Source organism: Xenopus tropicalis, chromosome 1 (genome assembly GCF_000004195.4).
Source record: "Xenopus tropicalis strain Nigerian chromosome 1, UCB_Xtro_10.0, whole genome shotgun sequence".
Taxonomy (NCBI): domain Eukaryota; kingdom Metazoa; phylum Chordata; class Amphibia; order Anura; family Pipidae; genus Xenopus; species Xenopus tropicalis.
In genome coordinates this window covers 199,866,479-199,886,777 of record NC_030677.2, presented here as the reverse complement: position 1 = coordinate 199,886,777, position 20,299 = coordinate 199,866,479, and the positions used below count along the sequence as shown (strand labels likewise).

The 20,299-nt window shown below is 40.2% G+C and overlaps 1 protein-coding gene across 2 annotated transcripts in view; it reads right to left on the bottom strand.

Annotated features, from left to right (window-relative positions):
• The window catches only part of adamts12 (ADAM metallopeptidase with thrombospondin type 1 motif 12), a 340,375-nt gene that overhangs the window by 155,128 nt on the left and 164,948 nt on the right, over window positions 1-20,299 (bottom strand). For both annotated transcript variants that reach the window (XM_031894766.1, XM_018090830.2), the window contains exon 4: window positions 5,557-5,753. In XM_031894766.1, the coding sequence (XP_031750626.1) occupies window positions 5,557-5,753 (197 nt within the window). The remainder of the gene's footprint in view (window positions 1-5,556; window positions 5,754-20,299) is intronic.

Here is a 20,299-nt window from a genome sequence, read left to right as displayed (position 1 = left end):
TCAAAGGGCTTTTTTTTCTCATATCGAATGCACTGCATTTAATGGGAATTTATTTCCCGTTTTTCTTTCTTGTGCCAAATGTATTGGAGTCAATGGGATTTTTTTTCTCCAAAATTTTCCCATGTTATATGCATGGATATCAATGGCTGTTTTTTTTTTTTTTTTTGCATTTCTTCCAGGAAAACAAAATGCACAGTAGAATTGTAGCACAGAATTTTTGCAAAAAAAAATTGAAATTTTTCAGTGAATCTATATCAGGGGAAAAAAATTGCAGAAAGCTTTACCATATCTGAGTAATTAGCCCTAGAAGCTCCCTCTGTTTGTTTAAGATAGCAGCTGCCCTTTTAAGTAACTTCCTGCTTGCAGTCTAGCTGTTACAGCTCAGATCACACATTTCTAAGGGAGGGGGAGGGAGTTCTTAGCATTCTTGTGGGAAGGGGGAGCAGGAGAGGGGAGAGAGTAGAGAACTGCGCATATTCTGGCCATGTGAATTGTATGATTTTTCTGAGAGAGGAAGTCTGATACTGAAGAACATGTGTACAAAAAGGAAGACAAGAAATCCTGTTTCTTTTCATAGAGCATTTCTGTAAGTAGCGATGAGCAATATTTTCTGCCAGGCATGGATTCACAGCGAATTTCTGCATTTTGCCAATGGCAAATGGTTTCGGGAAACTTACAGAAAAATTTGTGCAGTCGCATCGTAATTGGGCTCCGTTGCGGCAAAAAAGCATGGGTGACAAAAAAAATAGATGCAGGCGACAAAAAAATATCGTGTCCCAAATTCGTTTCTTGGTTTTTTTGCCGTTTCGCTAATTTTCTTGCTGTTTCGTGAATTTTATGGTGAAGTGAAACGGGATAGATCCGCTCATCACTATCTTTGAGTGCTTAGGCCGTATTTCCATAAATACAACTGATAAAGCTGCAGTTTCTAAAACCTGTAACCTTGAAGTTATTACATTTAATTATATATTAGTGCAGGGATCCCCAACCTTTTTACCTGTGAGCCACACTCAGATGTATAAAGTGTTGGGGAGCCACACAAGCATGAAAACCGTTCTTTGGGAAAGACAAATACAGGCTGTGATTGGCTATTTGGTAGCCCCATGTGGCCTGCAGGAGGTTCTTCTTGGGGTAAAACTGTGTCTCTGGGCTTCCAGAACTTGCCTCCAAGCCAGAAATGTAAAAATGGCACCTGCTTTGAGGCCACTGGGAGCAACATCCAAGGGGTTGGTGAGCAACATGTTGCCCCTGAGCCACTGGTTGGGGATCATTATATTAGAGAAACACTTCCCCCACCATAAGTGAAGATGGTTTTTTCCATGGCCAATCAGCAACTGAGTTCAGCAAACCTCAAGCTCCTTTTTGCACACAACTAACAGTAATATACAGATTTAAAAACCCTCCATCACCCAATGCGAACTACAATTACTGTATTCTAAAGTTTAGGAAACAATGAAACAAGATGAGAGCTTGAATAGTCTCTTGAAATTAATAAAAAAATCCCCCTATTATTTCCTTTAAGCATATCCAGATTATATATTATCCCATTTGAGTCCCAATCAGAACACTTCTGCCTCAATACTCCATGAAATATCTCTGTGCCGTAAGTGGAAGTTTTATTGTATGCGCTGTGACATCACCTGTAGATAATGAGGCTTATTATACAGAGCCGGCAGCCATAATGGATTAATGCTAATTGAGTGTGAAAGCTTTTCATAATGCCCAATTTTCTTACTCTTTAATACGATTTTCTGTGTCATCAGCCTGAGAATAATGTAATCTATTATATACAGTACAATACTGTATGTGCCACTAGTGTCTCATTATGGATAACAGATCCTTCTGCATTGACAAGCCTTGGAAAAACAACCTGCTCATTAGACCAGTCTGTTTCAGTATAGTATATATTCATAAAATATATAATTAGTGAAGCCCCATTCCCTTCATCCAATCAGTGGGGCTGTAAGATCTCCACCGCACACAAACTACAACTGTACATACATAGACTTTTTTCTCCATAATTACAGGGAATTAATCATAAACACTATAGCTTTTGTCGCTAATATTTTCACCCAGCTAGTAGTCTGATAGCAGCTGTACTGGCTGAACTTTGTTTAAAAGTGGCACACTGAGGAGACACACACAAAGGGGTGGTCGCCACAAAAATGGACAGCGAGGGAAAAACTGCGTAAGTCTCAATGCATTTCATTTGTTCTTCTGGCAAACTGAGAGCAATACATAGTATTATGGTGAAGACACATGGAGCTACTTAGTAGCAGTTACTTGTCATGGTTAATAAACTCCAGAAAATCCCCTGCCATAGACAATACTGAGAATTGCCTCGGCTAAAACACATGTAGAGACAATTATCAGTAAATGATCAGCATTGTCTATTTCTGTAGCAGTGACAAGTAGCTGCTACTAGTAGCTCCGTGTGTCTTTACCCTAGGGGCCCTGACAGGCAGGGAGATTAGTCACCTGAGAAAAATCTCCCTTGTCGCTGGCGACTAATCTCCTTGAAATGCCATCCCACCGGCGAGAATGTAAATCACTGGTGGAATGGCATACGCGGCGCAGCGATTTGGCTAAATCACCAAAGTTGCCTTGAGAGGAAACTTTGGCGATTTCGGTGCCGCATATGCCATTCCACCGGCGATTTACATTCTCTGTAAGAATCAGGGGCGGGCCAAGCCGACCGGGCGCCCTAGGCAACCCGGTCGGCCAACTCTGCCCACCTCCCCGCCCCCCCCGAACGGCGCATGTGCGCCAAAGCACAGGAGGCGGTGCAGGGGGGGGCTAGGCGATTAGATCGGTCATTGCCTCCGCCGCTAATGACAAGCGGCGGATGCAATGACAAAGTAGCACTAGGGGTAGGCAGGAGAGGCTCCTGTATGGCGCCCCTCAATCGTTGCACCCTAGGCAGCTGCCTCTTCTGCCTACCCCTAGTTCCGGCCCTGGTAAGAATATCAAAACATTGACTGGAAACCCTGAACCATTTCCAGACCAAGCTTTATAATAATAATATGGCAGTCAATTCAATACTCAAATAAATGGGATGCTTACATGACAAATATACCTGTTTGGAAAGATTATTTAATGACATTCTATGCAATATTTTTGAAGTACCCACATAACAGTAAGTACAGGTATTTGATCTGTTTTACAATTGAAAGATCTTTCTTTGCTTTGTGGTTTGAGAGGTTTTTGGAACCTGTCCCCTTTTACTTCACTGAAAAATTCACGAAATGGCAATAAAAACTCCAAATACATCAAATGTAATGGGCCTTTCTTCTAGAAGACTTAAGGTATGGGGATCCAAATTACAGAAATATCCCTTATCTGGAAAACTCAGATCCAAGCATTCTGGATACTGGGTCCTACATCTTTATTTTGCTTTTGATTTGGGGATTTGCAGCTCTTCAACTTTTAGGCTGACCATACATGTTCAGATTTTAGTCTTCTTCCAAGGAACGTTCAGATATCGGACGTACGTTTAAATGAAACTCACATTCAGCCTGAATTTGTAGGATAAAGTACAACAATAACAAATGGGAGGAAGTTCTGAACATGAAATAGTTACAGACACCAATCTTATGAAAGTGACTCCCACTGTAGGTCCCCCAAGGATATCGTCCGATACACAATACATGGGCAGATTTTATCCTTATCCAACCAAAATTTTCTAACTTCTCTAAACTTCGACTAAACCACCAATCACCATGGTGTGAAAATGATTGGGATGAAAATTCTGAACCCACATGTGATACGGAAATTGTATGATTTTATCGGTACGTGTATAACCAGCTTTACCAGTGTAAACCCTACAGTGTTGGCCTGTCCAAGCACAGACACAAATTCTATTAAATGGTCCAATCAAATCATCTCGTAATCTGATAACGATAATAAGAAATAAAGTTATATACATACAAGGGGAACCGAGTGTCTATATCCCAGCACTTCCCCGGCTCTCTGCCATTATTTGTATGCTACAGACTGCATGGCCGCACTCTAATCTCTCACTTCTCTGCGTTACAGTAATACACTCAGTGCTGCTTCTGCTCTATATGTTCCAGGGCACTGCAATATTAATCAGCTTTATCTTAATAACACTCCTTTCCGAGCCCTGACACTATGAATTTATCCATATCTGTCAAGATCAATATTAAAATCAAACTCTTCTTTATTCTTCTCTGCCTGTTACATTTCCTTCAGCCTTATGCATGCTGCCAAGAGATCTTTTGATTATTAACCCTTCTCTGGATTTCCTTTTCCTGTAATAACAACTAAATATTTAAGCAGCCTTCCAGTGAAACTCAGAATTTTCATTTTCAATATATTAAATAATGATATTTCCTTTGCCTGAGACGTCAATATAAAATGAATAAATATGTATTGGTCTAAGATGCAGCGCATTAAGCCTGTGATTCATCATAGTAAGCAATCTATAGGCGTAAGGGAACTGTGTTAGACCTGTCATACACTTTAATTCAGCTTCTATATGGGGCAGATGAAATCCTAAATTTCACTGTGTTAAAGACTAAGTAAACCTTAAAATTACTCTCTAAAATCTCTAAACCTCTAAAATTACTCTGCACAGCCCCCAGAATAACATACCTTTCTGTCTGCATCCAGATTCATTTTGTTTCTCTATTACAAGAAGCTGAACTGCAGCTCTTTCACTGACTTCCTTGCCTTGCATGAAGCTCCGCCCCCTTTTATTTTCTGAGCCCTCCTCTCTCTGACTATAAAGACCTCAAAGAGGTGCTTACTGTGCATGCTTGATTGATGTTCATTGGAGCAGAAGCATTGAGCATGCCCTGTAGGCACCTCTTTGAGGTCTTTATAATCAGAGAGAGAGGGTGTGTTCAAAAAGGGGCGGAGCTTCACATTAGACAAGGAAGTCAGTAAAAGAGCTGCAGTTCAGCTGCTTATAATAGAGTAACAACTTAAATATGTATGCAATGAGAAAGATGTGTTATTCTGAGGGCTGTTCTGGGGGGTTGTAAAATTACTTATCCTTTAAAATTGATGCAGTGCCCTTCCGAAATTTGCTAAATATTTTTGAATTACAAAGAATCTGTTGCTCAATAGTTTTTAAGTTTTCTTACCCTATTTTACAAAAAAATTGTCACCCACCCCTCCCCCTCCCTCCGTTTCTTCACCCAATCTAAGTTTTTATCATACAGTTTTTTAAAGGTAGCAAAATGTTGTCTAAATTTGAAAACAGTTTTAGTGTTTTTTAAGGGTTTTGTATTAAAATATCTCAGATACACAATACACCCCCATGAATACAGTGCTGCCTGCTGGCTTGGGTGGCAGGCAGGCGCAGGACAAAATGAAGTACTTAATCCATGAATAATGTATAACTATTAATTACTAATCATTTCCTATAATGTCATGTGAAATGGGTCAGCTTTCAATGCCAAAGTGGTGACCATGAAACAGCTACATTCAACACAAGGACTAAGCAAATGATAAAACTCTACTTATTCTTTAAAAGATGGTGAAAATGGTTAAACCAATACAGAAAAAGCTCTAAATGTATGTGGTACATACCATATTCATAATGGTAAATATATAGGATTCCACATTATTGCTGCCATGGTAGGCGATCATTTTGGTGTCCGCAACTACAAGGGTTTCCACCCAGCGTTCTTTGCTGACTGAGCGTTGTGATATTTTCCTGCCGTTCAGGTGCTTCCTCTCCCATTCCTCACGCTGACGTTCTTGCTGGAGAACAGACTTAGAATTATCTATAAGTGAAAAAAAAGCTTTTTAAACAAGACTTATAAATCAAACCCTGAATATGTATATTGTAGCAGCTGATGAGAGCACAAATATCCCAAATTTGATCTTAATTTTATAAAATTTGATGTGATCTTTATGAGGGTAAATATTATATGAATCCCCCACTACTTGCCTATGTTGAACATAGTAAAGACATGCAAGCCAGTTAAATATAAATGATATGTTAAGTGCTGTTATACCTTCATTTTAATTGGCTTTTCTACAGCCTTAAGGTTGCCATACAGGGGCAGATTTCAGCTGCCGACTTGGGTCTTTAAGACTGACTTGGACGCTTATCTGCTTGTGTATGGGGACCTCTGACAGGACTCCCTGACCAATATCTGGGCAGATATCAGTCGGACCAGCTTGATTTTATGTCAGATCAGGGACCACATTGGCTGAAAGTAGCCTGGAAGAGTGAGCCCGGAACAGGTAGAGCGGCACAAGGCCATGACAAAAGGGGGGTGAATAGGAACCCAAAAGAAGTTAGTGTGTAGGATGATGGGAACTGTTGTGCCGAAGGAACAAGTCGGAGGAGAGAGAGGCAGCATAAATAAAAGAAGCAGGAAGAAGGGGGATCACTACCTCGTGGCAGCTGAAGGGAGAGGACAGCGTTCCCGCCCGCCCACCCTGGAGTAAGGGATTTGGGGGTAGGCAACAAGTGGGTATTAATGTGAGTAGTCGCAGCTTTAGGCATGGTGGGGCTGCCCTAGGGGGAGCCAAAAAGGGGCTAAATAGATGAAGGTACAGGTGTTTTTCTAGAGGGGCAGGCCTGGGGGCCAGGCTTTGGGGGGAAACCAGGCATAGTAGGCACAGGAGGTGGGAAAGTTTGGTTGCAGAGGTTTAGTCACAAGGTTCTTCAAATATTTAAGGTTAATTTAAGGTTAGGTAATGGTAACAATTATAATTCAAGTAGAAATTAAAACACTGGCGCTCAAGAGCTGCAAACGGGACTAGCCCTTTAGAAACCTTTATTGCAGAAATGCAACGTTTCGGGGCAAAGTAACCCCTTTGTAACCAAACGCATTTCGGCAATAAAGATTTCTAAAGGGCTAGTCCCGTTTGCAGCTCTTGAGCGCCAGTGTTTTAGTTTCTACTTGGAATTTTGGGAGGGTGCCGATCCCTCCAACATTGTGCACCGAGCGCTAAAGTATCTTGGAGAGCAAAGGGTGTGCGAGAGGTCCTCTGTTTGTTAACAATTGTAATTCAGCCTTCAGCGGCTAAATGTTATGTAACCTATGTTTATGTAATTGGTGTAAAGTGTATTGGAATGAAACATTGATTACAATTCTGTTTTGTTATTCATAAAATAAGCTGCAGCCTTTTCACCAAGAAAAATGCAGGTCTGTGTTTGGTGTTGTGGGGGTAAGCTGGGATGGGGGTTGCGGGGGTAAGCTGGGATGGGGGTTGTGGGGGTAAGCTGGGATGGGGCTTGCGGGGGTAAGCTGGGATGGGGGTTGAGGGAGTAAGCTGGGATGGGGGTTGTGGGGGTAAGCTGGAATGGGGGTTGTGGGGGTAAGCTGGGATGGGGGTTGTGGGGGTAAGCTGGAATGGGGGTTGTGGGGGTAAGCTGGGATGGGGGTTGTGGGGGTAAGCTGGAATGGGGGTTGTGGGGGTAAGCTGGGATGGGGGTTGTGGGGGGTAAGCTGGGATGGGCGTTGCAGGGGTAAGCTGGGATGGGGGTTGCGGGGGTAAGCTGGGATGGGGGTTGTGGGGGTAAGCTGGGATGGGGGTTGTGGGGGTAAGCTGGGATGGGGGTTGCTGGGGTAAGCTGGGATGGGGGTTGCGGGGGTAAGCTGGGATGGGGGTTGCGGGGGTAAGCTGGGATGGGGGTTGCGGGGGTAAGCTGGGATGGGGTTGCGGGGTAAGCTGGGATGGGGCTTGCGGGAGTAAGCTGGGATGGGGGTTGCGGGGGTAAGCTGGGATGGGGGTTGCGGGGGTAAGCTGGGATGGGGCTTGCGGGAGTAAGCTGGGATGGGGCTTGCGGGAGTAAGCTGGGATGGGGGTTGCGGGGGTAAGCTGGGATGGGGGTTGCGGGGGTTAAGCTGGGATGGGGGTTGCGGGGGTAAGCTGGGATGGGGGTTAATGAAAAGGGGACTATTATTGCAACCTCCCCATGTCATGATGTGGTCCTCACTCCAACTTTTCCTATCCCCTTCATTGCAATGCAATCCAAACAATTACATTAGCACAATATGGCCCACCCAAGGTGGGAATATCAGGGGAAAGATCTGCTCATTCGCCGACCTCACCAAACAAGCAAATCTTACCATGTATGGCCACTTTAAGTCATAATCACCAAATAAGTGGCAAAAGCCAAAATATGCTCTGGACATATAAAAACCATTCCTAGGTTAAGAAATAAGACAGGCATTCTCAAATCTCACCCTTACTGCCTAAGATGCCTTGATGATTTATTTGATTTAATGGAGAGTGCCTAGAAACAGTCAGTATGCCTTTGTTCCCATTGTTTTGTTGCCTATTCTCTGTACAGAACAGAATAACAAAACATAGTCATTTAGTAAATTCTCAAAAGTATTTAAACAACTTTGTTTTTATCTACACAGAAGAAACTTTTATCTACACAGAAGAAACTTCACATGGCCGCTTCCATAATTAAAGCGCTTCCGATCCCGTGCGTGTTTTCATTTGTATTAAGAAACACATCTCTTGTTTTGATTTTCCAAAAAGTCCTTCATACTACGCTGAATATGTTATCTGAAGTGATAATACAGGTAATCCATCATTTTTAAATTCCCTGAGAAAGTCTGCTAAATGCCAATCAAACCCAAAATGATAAGTTACTGAACCACTGAACTGAATTATTCAAAAACAAAAGCTTCCAAACAAAATGTAAAATTGTTCCAAGGGCTTTATACGAGAATAACTGAAACCGCTCACTGTTTAACATTTTGTTTGAAAGAAAACAAACAATGCATGATATACTTTCTTTTTATATCCCTATATATTTTGTCTTCATTAATGAAGATATTCATATTTATTCAGATTAGATATTTTACAGATCGTCTCTTTTTTTCCCTTGTTTAGCTTTTTATATAATGCCTATTTTGTATCACCATTCATACAATGGGCCTGATTCACTAAAGGGCGATAAAACGTGCGCTATTCTTATTGTGCGCTAAAATTTTTACCGCCGCTTAATTTTGGCGATTTTTCGCACGATTCACTATAATCATACTCGCGCTTTTTTACGCGCGATATTGCAAGCGTTATTTAACTCGCGAAAGACTATTTCAATGCGGTATTTGCCGGTACATGCGCTAAATCACGCGAATAATCGCCGAATATGAATGGTAGCATAGAATTAGTGTATAAAAATTGTCGAAGCATATAAATGGTGTATATAAATATTAGCCACATATAAATGGTAGCATATAAATAGTAGATGCTTATAAATAGTAGCCACTAGTGATGGGCAAATGTGTTCTGGTTTCTTTAGTGAAAAATTAGCAAATCTTTCGAAAGATCCCCGAAACGGCAAAAATGTTGTGCGGGCAAAAAAATTGTTGCCCGTTACTATTATTTTTTGACACTTGTATCAATTTTTGGATGTGCGGTGAATTTTTGCGTGGCGAATTTTTTCATGCGTTTTGCCATTGGCGGATTGTTTTGAGAAATGCATGAAAAAATCCGCCGCGAAAAAAATTCAACGCACATCCAAAAATTTGCTGCGAATCCATGCCTGGCGAAACATTTCATCACTTGTAGCCAAATAGAAATAGTTGCGCAAATAAACGCACGCCATGTTAGCCATACACGCCAATACTTGCAGAAAATTACTGTATTAAAAATGACCATTTCGCTGCAAACTGGCGGCTGCGTCACTCTAGGGGAAACACAGACTTGAATAAATAACACTGTAAGTCCATATTTTATTGCAAAAAATCATTTACTGTACTTTTGTATAATTTTTCGCCTGCCTGTAGTAGGTGTTAATTTTCGTATAGCCGAATGCGATATTTAGCGCGCAAAAGTTATAGTGAATCATGCGATCATATTCTTTTCAGCGCGGAAATTAACGCAAAACGGTAAAACTAGTGCGAGAAATACCCCATGCGAAAATGGCGATTTTTCGCACGCGATAATACTATGGTGAATCGCGCGCAAGTTATTTTGCGTTTTTTAACGCGAAAAAGCGTGCGATAATTTTTATCGCCCTTTAGTGAATCAGGCCCAATTACTTTTATTTACCCTTTTTCTCTACCATCTGGTTAACCAGGGTAGTAGAGGGACAGCACTAAAAGACTGGAATGATTAAAAAGGGCCAGATTCAGTTCAATGAGTAAAACTTAACAAAATCTGTCTCAATATATCAGACCTAGATAGTCCTGGGTGCAAACCAAGAGCCCAACTATATACCAGCAAAGTTTTCTGTACCTCCAATTGTACTTTCAAATAAAACAATCTATCCCTGTCGGAGCCCTAAAAGTGGTACAGGTATGGGATCGATTATCTGGAAATCATTATAAAGAAAGCTCCAAATTATGGAAAGTCCATCTTCCATAGACTCCATTTTAATGAAATAATTCAAAGTTTGTAAAATTATTTCCTTTTCCCTGTAATAATTAAACAGTACCTGTACTTGATCCCAACTAAGATATAATTACCCCTTATTGGGGGCAGAACAGCCCTATTGGGTTTATTTCATGGTTAAATGATTCCCTTTTCTCTGTAATAATAAAACAGTACCTGTACTTGATCCCAACTAAGATATAATTACCCCTTATTGGGGGCAGAACAGCCCTATTGGGTTTATTTCATGGTTAAATGATTCCCTTTTCTCTGTAATAATAAAACAGTACCTGTACTTGATCCCAACTAAGATATAATTACCCCTTATTGGGGGCAGAACAGCCCTATTGGGTTTATTTCATGGTTAAATGATTCCCTTTTCTCTGTAATAATAAAACAGTACCTGTACTTGATCCCAACTAAGATATAATTACCCCTTATTGGGGGCAGAACAGCCCTATTGGGTTTATTTCATGGTTAAATGATTCCCTTTTCTCTGTAATAATAAAACAGTACCTGTACTTGATCCCAACTAAGATATAATTACCCCTTATTGGGGGCAGAACAGCCCTATTGGGTTTATTTCATGGTTAAATGATTCCCTTTTCTCTGTAATAATAAAACAGTACCTGTACTTGATCCCAACTAAGATATAATTACCCCTTATTGGGGGCAGAACAGCCCTATTGGGTTTATTTCATGGTTAAATGATTCCCTTTTCTCTGTAATAATAAAACAGTACCTGTACTTGATCCCAACTAAGATATAATTACCCCTTATTGGGGGCAGAACAGCCCTATTGGGTTTATTTAATGGTTAAATGATTCCCTTTTCTCTGTAATAATAAAACAGTACCTGTACTTGATCCCAACTAAGATATAATTACCCCTTATTGGGGGCAGAACAGTCCTATTGGGTTTATTTAATGGTTAAATGATTCCCTTTTCTCTGTAATAATAAAACAGTACCTGTACTTGATCCCAACTAAGATATAATTACCCCTTATTGGGGGCAGAACAGCCATATTGGGTTTATTTAATGGTTAAATTATTCCCTTTTCTCTGTAATAATAAAACAGTACCTGTACTTGATCCCAACTAAGATATAATTACTATAATATATATATGAGACATCTGTATGGTGTAAAAGAAAACTGACCTAAAGGATTTAAATTGATAGGACAATCTATGAGTAGTCCTAAGGAAATTATTTTGCTGCAGCGTTGTATACCCTAATTACTTCACACCAAATCTACTATCTGTGGTTTATGGTCTATCTATGGTCTACTATGCTGTTTTGTTGTAACACATTTTATGTACATTTAATTGTATAATTTTTTAACCAATCAGTTGGGGGATTGTACAGATTATTGACAATGTTCCTCTTAAACTGATCAGTGTAAGTCTCTGCTCTGGACCCAGCAACCTGTATCCTCATGTTCTCCCTTTCTTCTCTCCAAATGGTGCCGCTACTAATCCTCATTACCGATATTACGAAATAACGAACTTTCCTGCACTATGCACAGAGATTATTATTTCCAAATGCATGAAAATGTGAAATGGGGGAATGTAAAATTGAGCTGGAATGGGGAATAGGTGTGGACTGTGAAAAAATGATGTAAAAAGCGAGAAATAAAGGTTTAATGAAAAGTGACATTCACTAGGGAGAAACCAAAGAGTTTAAAGATTATTGGACAAAATGATGGTGTAAAATGCAGGAAAAAATTGTGTAAAATCTAGAAAATGAGCCAACTAAAACAATTAGACAGTAATATGTTGTGCGGTATATACAATACCAGGTCCTCCGCGCTTTTATCCAATAGTGTTCAATAGGTAGTAGTGATGAAAAAGTAAACTTGCTGCTGCACCTCAAGACAACCCCTTTGGCTGGGTTCCAAACATATAAACAGCAGTATAACGGGAGCGCATATATGTGAAAAAGACAAAAAAAAAAAACAAAAAAAGACAAAAAAAAAAAATATGGTTGACCATGTTGTTATTAATAATAGTGATGAGCGAATCTGTTCCGTTTCGCTTCGCCGAAAAATTTGCAAATCTTTCAAAAGATCCGCGAAACGTGAAAAATTAATGAAACGGCAAAAATGGCGTGCGGCAAAAAAAAATGTCGCCAGTGGCTATTATTTTGTCGCGCGGCTATTATTTTGGCGCCCACGGGTATTATTTTGTCACACGGCTATTATTTATTATATCGTCGCCCGTGGCTATTTTTTTTTTTTACGCCGGCGACAATTTTTGGACGTGCGGCGAATTTTTCCACGGCGAATTTTTTCATCGGTTTCACGAAACAATCCACCAGTGGTGAAACGCGGAAATTCGCCACGAATCCATGCCTGGCGAAACATTTCGCCCATCACTAATTAATAAGGAACAAGTCTGATTTTCTCGTTCTCTATTCCACAATGAGACGAAAATGAGAGCTTTATTAGTAGAGCAACAAGAGATATTCTGCTCTGTATGTTAAAACTCTGTCTTCAAATGATAGAAAATAAAGAATTTAAACCAAAAAATATGTTGTATTTGATTTAGGGAATGAATGACTTGGGGAATACTCTAGGGAGGACATCCCATTTGGTAATTGTATTTGACAGAACATCGGTGAAATAATTCTGTTAATGCCTTATTTGTTTATTAGGTTTTGTTAAGAATCACTTTATAGGAGGGTCTTGTGACCTGAAATGCTCAGTCGTTTCCTTTGTGCAATTAACTGTGAAGGGCAATTAGACTGGAGACTAAATGATAAAAGGTATTGAGAAGCACTGGGGTGAGCCTGTGACTAATACCAGAATTAGAACTTTTGTGGGGTTAGATAAGGGATCCCCAACCTTTAATACTTGTGAGCCACATTTAAATGGAAAAAGTGTTGGGGAGCAACGCAAGCATGAGAATGGTTCCTGGGGGTGCCAATAAGAGCTATAATTGGCTACTTAATAGCCCCTATGTGGACTGGCAGCCTACAGGAGATTCTGTTTAGTGTTATACTTGGTTTTTATGCAACCAAAACTTGCCTCCTTACCAGAAAGTCAAAAATAAGCACCTGCTTTGAGGCCACTGGGAGCAACATCCAAGGGGTTGGGGAGCAACATGTTGCCCCAGAGCCACTGGTTGGGGATCACTGGGTTAGATCATCCTGGCACCCAGTTAGGGAATTAGAATATCAACAAGAATATTTACAATTCAAATGTTTGTTTAATTTCTGCTCTTAGAAAATAATCATGAGTTTTAAAAAAAATTCACGACTTGCCGTTGTGCCTTTGGTCCAATTTTAATAGTCGTTTTTTATTAGTTAATGCCAGGCTGTACTTTCAAAACTCTCTCTCCACTTGGGAAATATAATCGGGTACAAAAGGTAAATTAGCTTTCTGGCATCCCTTTTAAAGGTACCATAGCTGAAACCCACAATCTGTAAATGTTCTAAAGGTTAATTACATCTTGGAACAGGCAAACAATGACTTTATGATTGGGGGGTTACATAGGGGGTTTCTACATGGCAAAACTGGCTATATGCAATGTCTTTCCTTCTGACATAAAACTCAATACAAAACATTTGGGGGCAGATTTTTTCTAATCATAGGATTTTCGGATTGTTAAAAGTATGATTAGAAAAAATTTGGAGCAAATACGATAATTTCTGATCTGCGTTAATTGTGCGAAAATTCGTATTCGTACGAAAATATTGTGGTTGCGATCCAAAAGTTACGACATTTTCGTATTTGAAAGATCCTAAACGGCAATACCTTTCTGACTTTGATCCTTCAGTTCATGATTTTGGAAGCCTCCCATAGGGCTCAATGGCACTCTGCAGCTCCAACCCGGCCCAAGGAAAGTCTCCCATAGGGCTCAATGGCACTCTGCAGCTCCAACCCGACCCAAGGAAAGTCTCCCATAGGGCTCAATGGCACTCTGCAGCTCCAACCCGGCCCAAGGAAAGTCTCCCATAGGGCTCAATGGCACTCTGCAGCTCCAACCCGGCCCAAGGAAAGTCTCCCATAGGGCTCAATGGCACTCTGCAGCTCCAACCCGGCCCAAGGAAAGTCTCCCATAGGGCTCAATGGCACTCTGCAGCTCCAACCCGGCCCAAGGAAAGTCTCCCATAGGGCTCAATGGCACTCTGCAGCTCCAACCTGGCCCAAGGAAAGTCTCCCATAGGGCTCAATGGCACTCTGCAGCTCCAACCCGGCCCAAGGAAAGTCTCCCATAGGGCTCAATGGCACTCTGCAGCTCCAACCCGGCCCAAGGAAAGTCTCCCATAGGGCTCAATGGCACTCTGCAGATCCAACCTGGCCCAAGGAAAGTCTCCCATAGGGCTCAATGGCACTCTGCAGCTCCAACCCGGCCCAAGGAAAGTCTCCCATAGGGCTCAATGGCACTCTGCAGCTCCAACCCAGCCCAAGGAAAAGTCACGGTACCGAAGCTTGAATGGATCCAAAACTTTCGTAGTCATTGCACAAATTGACGCAAAGCATGAAAAAGTTGCGTAATTTAACGTAAATATCCTGGAAATTACGCACAGTTCTAAAAGCTAGAAAAAATATGATTTTTTTCCATTCAGACTCATTCGGACTTTGATAAATATGTCCCTTGGTGTTATAGAAACATCACATTTTAATATACAAAGTATTTTTTTATATATGTGTAGGGGATCAGAGAATCCATACTCCCCATTTCCTCAGGTTTGCCTGATCACCGGTAGGTAGGTGTCCTTTGAATGCCAAAGTGTGATCCAGTTCTAGGAGGGCATGCCAGAAAAGGGGGTTACGCATGCCCCTGAAAAAAATGCATAAAACATAGGCAGTTTGGCCCAGTTCAGTAAGCGTATTGGGTTGGTACCTTTCATGGAGCTAAGAGAGAACCACTGATTCAGGCACATTTATGATTCAGCGTGGCAAACCAATGAATTTTGTTGATGAAAACATCAAAGATCAATCTGAAAATCAGCCTCAGCTCTGTTTACCTTCTTTTATAGAGATTAGTCCAAGAAAAATCAAAAAGACTAACTAACAAAAGTCACACAGGTGCATCAAGGGGTTAAAAAAATATTTCTGTTCTAATTAAGGGCAAATTTTGCTTAGAAATGTTACTTCTGAAATGGGAAATGCACGAAAGACCTGCTCTCTTGGTAATGGGATCTGTGTCTGACTGGACCACTCTGGTAAACCAGTTGTTTGGCTACTGAAACAACGTTTGGATCATAACAGTAACCTGTGGAGACCCATCAGCATGGCCTAATCCTTGGCCAACAGAATTTTCAAAAAAGTCCCCGGCCAGATATTGGTCCATATTGCTCAAGCTATTTTTGAGCATACATTGGAGGGGGGGATGACATATGCCCCTTGCCAAAGACCGAATATCACATCAAAGGGTAGGGCTGTATGTAGATTCAGTGCCACCCTAAGCATCGGACCTAAACTGGACCTAAACACGCCCCAACACCCATAAGTGACATCATGTGCACTGGTGCAAGTGACGTGACTTCCGCTACACGTGATGTCACTACTGCCGGAAGTGACATCACTTATCCAAAGATGCAGCACTCTGCACCCCCCCAGGTATCATCTGGCAATGGCTGGGAGGTGTTTTATTTTTTATTTTTTTTATTCTAGCAAAGCTGCTGTCCTAAGCTCAGGCCCGCTGGTGCCTATATATATAAATACAGCCCCGTTTAAGTAAGATAAACGATAAACACTCCTTGTCCACTACCTGCTTTCCTTCCTTTATGAGCAGTTAAACAAACTCTATTAATATGCAAAAGAACATATTTATTAATAAACCCATAAATGTTGAATAGGGGGAGTGCAAAACAGAAATGAAATAAAACAACATGTACACCATTTACAGTAGGCAAGCTAATACAGAAATGACTACCATAGGCAATCAATGCCCAGCTTCCATGCATTATACATGACAGTTGGGCAGTTGCAAGGTTTTCATACAGCAAAAGCAAGATAATGAGAAATGATCAGATTGGAACCATTATATGGAGCAGAAAGGAAGGTAATCACCAGGGGTGCCAAAGTCCTACCAATTGAGACAGCACTGGATGCAATTAAACTTTCTGCTCACTAATTTACAGTACATTGTCCCAGTTGATTACACCGAGCTTCTTCTAAATAATAATGTCAACACAACTTCTTCTTCCTAATCATAAAACTACCTTCCCAGTGTTTAGTTAGAAGAAATTCTTTTACCTTTGGTGTTTTGCTAGATAGTATTTGAATTGTATCTCATAGCCCTGGCAGAAAACCAGAAGGCACGGTGCTCCTAAAGCAACGCCACTTTCAACTGAGTCTTATTTTCTTTGTAAAATCAATAAAATGAAAGAAAAAAAAAAGAAAGTGTTAGGAATTGAACATATGAAGCTATATGAAGCTATAAAAACTACTTTTTGGTATAGTTTAGTATATGTATTTCAAAGCAGGAGCTAGTTGTTCAGCACTGCTTAGGCGGATATGGGCCGACTATCCAGCATAGGACAAATCAATGAGTTTCAAGCTGTGCTGAAAGTATTCCCATTTGTACGTAAGGAAAAGGTAACAGTATATATTGTGCAAAGCCATTCTCAGTAGGAAAGTCCAGCTGGTGCAACTGAAACACAGCATTAACCGCGGCACCATCAACAGAGGGAACATTGGCACAACACTATACTCCATGTAATTGCTGGGCTTTGTAATGGCTTTTTATAAGTGTGTGAAAAGAAATGGACTCCTGTTTTCTGTAGGAATGGATCAATGAAAATCAACTTCTGTGCCCCCAATGCATCAGGGATGTTGCTTTTACAGCACAAGAATATATACAGTATGTAAGCTCCAGAATCAATGTTCATGCAAGTGACTAAGAGTTTTTTTTATTATTTATTGTTTTTATTGGTGAATAAAATGAAATTAACATCAAAAAAAAAAAGTTACATTGATCTTACATTATACCATATGAAGTATAAAGAAACAAGGTACAAAACGTGCCCAAAGCACTAGAATATGATGTAACACTGTTGTGTTGTTTCCATAGCAGGTAGGTGAACACTAAACACAGTTTCACCAGTTTTTTATTTTTTAACTATCTACAACTAAACAACTAAACAGATCTAACAGAAGGATAGGGTAAAGAAGTGAAAAAGAAAATAAGAAGGGCAAGAAAAGAAAAGTAGTCAAGGCGCATAAAAAAGCATATCAACAAATAGTATATCAATTATTTAGCTGCATCCAAGGCCTAACAGCAGAGACATTTTTCAAAGAAAATTCCTAATTGGATTTTCCCCTACATACTTGCTGTTATTCCATAAGTCCCATTTTGCGTGGTATTTGTGCAGAAGGTGATTATTTCTAGCATTGAAGTATTCCAAGATGCTGTGGTTGTTGAGAATTATAGTTACCTCTTTTAGTGAAGGAGTCGTGGTCGACTTCCAGCATCTTGCTATCAATAAACGCGTTGCAGCTAGGATATGAATTAGGAGCCGTTTTTTGTTCCAGGGAATATGGTCTAAATCTAGATTAAGGAGGGCCAGTCTAGGAGAGATTGGAATATCGATCCGAAATAGCTCTGAAAGGATGGGGAATATTGTAAGCCAAAATTGCGATATCACAGGGCAGTCCCACCATATATGAGTGAGCGTTCCAATTTGGTTGCAATTTCTCCAACACTTGTTAGATGCGGTAGCCGGGAAAATTCTGTACAGTCTTGCTGGGGTCATGTACCATCTGTACATTAATTTCACACTGGTTTCCAGAAGACGGATTGAGCTGATTGAGGAAAAGAGAGTAGAGAAGGCTTTATTCCAGTCGATAGGCTCTATTGCTGTATTAATTTCAGATTCCCACTTTTTCATGTAGGAACTTATCTCTTGGGGGTTCATTTCCAAAAGCAGAGCATAATATTGCGAAATTTTTGAAGGATGCTTTAATAAGTTAAAAAGTCTTTCTTGGTCTGTTGATAAGGCTTTAAGTTTCTGTAGCGAATTGGTTTTTAAGTAACTAGAGAGTTGCAAGTAGGTTAAAAATGTAGTATTTGGGACTTTGAACTTACTCCGAAGGTATGAGAAGGGCTGGTATATGCTCTTTTGGAACAGGTCTGCAAAGGCTGTAATATTTGTTTGCATCCATGCATTTAGGTTCAAATTATCTATTAATTGTTGAAACCCTACTATGGGGAAATGTGGGTAAAGGCCGTTCTTCAGATTGTCGTTATGAATTAAAGAGTCCCAAATTTTTAGTGAGGCTTCTGTAGTCGGTAGGTAATCTTGTTTCCCCTGCCGCAGTTTAGGGGGAATCCAGATGGCAGAAGTAATTGGAGTACCTGTAGTAGGTGTAGCTGAAAATTCTTGAGATAACCATTGGGGGGGATTGATGGTGTCAAAAAATCGTTGTAGGAAATTGAGATGGCAAGCCTGGTAATACTTTTTGAGGTTGGGCAATGCTAAACCACCTTTCCTTTTTGAGTTTGACATAGTGCTGTATGCTATCCTGGGTTTCCGTTTTTGCCAAATAAATTTGGTTAGTAGACCTTGTAGCGATGTAAAAAATTTGGCCGGAATATGGATTGGTATAGTTCTGAATAAATATAAAATTTTAGGTAACAGGTTGCACTTAATTGCTGCCAGGCGTCCTAGCCATGAAATATCTTTATACATCCAGTCCTGGGTAAGTTTTTGGAATTTGGAGAACATAGGTGCAAAATTATCTTTATACAGGTTTTTCACAGAAAAACTAACATGAATACCCAAATATTTAATGGAAGACTGCTGCCATTCAAATTTGTATAATGACTTCAATTTCACCAAAGTATGGTTTGGTACCCATATCGGGAGGGCTTCTGTTTTAGTAGTGTTGATTTTATAGTAAGAGACAAGGGAAAATTGTTGGAGTATTTGAAATAGGGCCGGTAAGGAGTTAATAGGATCTGTCATTGTAATGATAACATCATCTGCAAATAATGAAGTTTTACAAACATGAGTGCCAATTGTGTATCCTTGGATCAGTGGGGAATTACGTATAGTTTCAGCTAAGGGTTCCATAATAAGGGCAAATATCAGTGGAGAAAGTGGGCAACCTTGTCTGGTTCCATTGGTTAAGAAAAAGGGGGCTGAGTTAAAACCGTTTGTGAGTATTTTAGCGGAGGGTTTGGTGTATAAGGCCAGGGTGCTATTTAGGAAAAAGTCGGGGAATCCAAATTTAATTAAAACCGCTTTAAGGTATGGCCAAGCTACACGGTCAAATGCTTTTTCAGCATCTAATGATAAAAGCAGGCATGGTATTTTATTAGAATTGGCGTGTAGGGCAATGTTAATTATTTTCCTTGTATTGTCCGGGGCTTGCCTGGATGGAACAAAGCCCACCTGGTCGTTCACTATAAGTGTCTTTAATAAAGGATTTAATCTAGTGGCTAATATTTTTGCGTAAATTTTTATATCTGAGTTTAATAGGGAAATTGGCCTATAATTGGTTACTAAATTGGGATCTTTCCCTGGTTTCGGTATCGTAGTTATAGTGGCTTGGAATAATTCTGAGCGAGGAGAACGGTTAGTGCTTAAATTGTTAAACAGTTGCGTAAGCAATGGGGAAATACTGGAGACAAGCTTTTTGTAAAAATTATTAGAAAACCCATCAGGACCGGGGGCCTTGTTATTTTTCAAAATTTTAATTGCTTGTAAAACTTCATTTGCTGAGAAGGGTTGGCTTAAGGTATCTTTATGTTGTTGCGTTAGTGTTGGTAGAGAGAGAGAGGCTAGGAAGTTTTCAATATTTGTTTGTGTCGGTTGAGCTGTGTGTGGGTCCTTGCTGAGATTATAAAGAGTAGAGTAATAATTAGCAAATTCTTGTGCAATTTGTGTTGGGTTAGTTAATGTTTTGCCATCTTTAGTTTTGATAGCTTCTATTCTTGTTTTCGCTCTTGCTTCTCTAAGTTTATTGGTCAGCAGTCTTCCACATTTGTTATCATCTGAATAATATTTTTGCTTCAGTATCAATAGT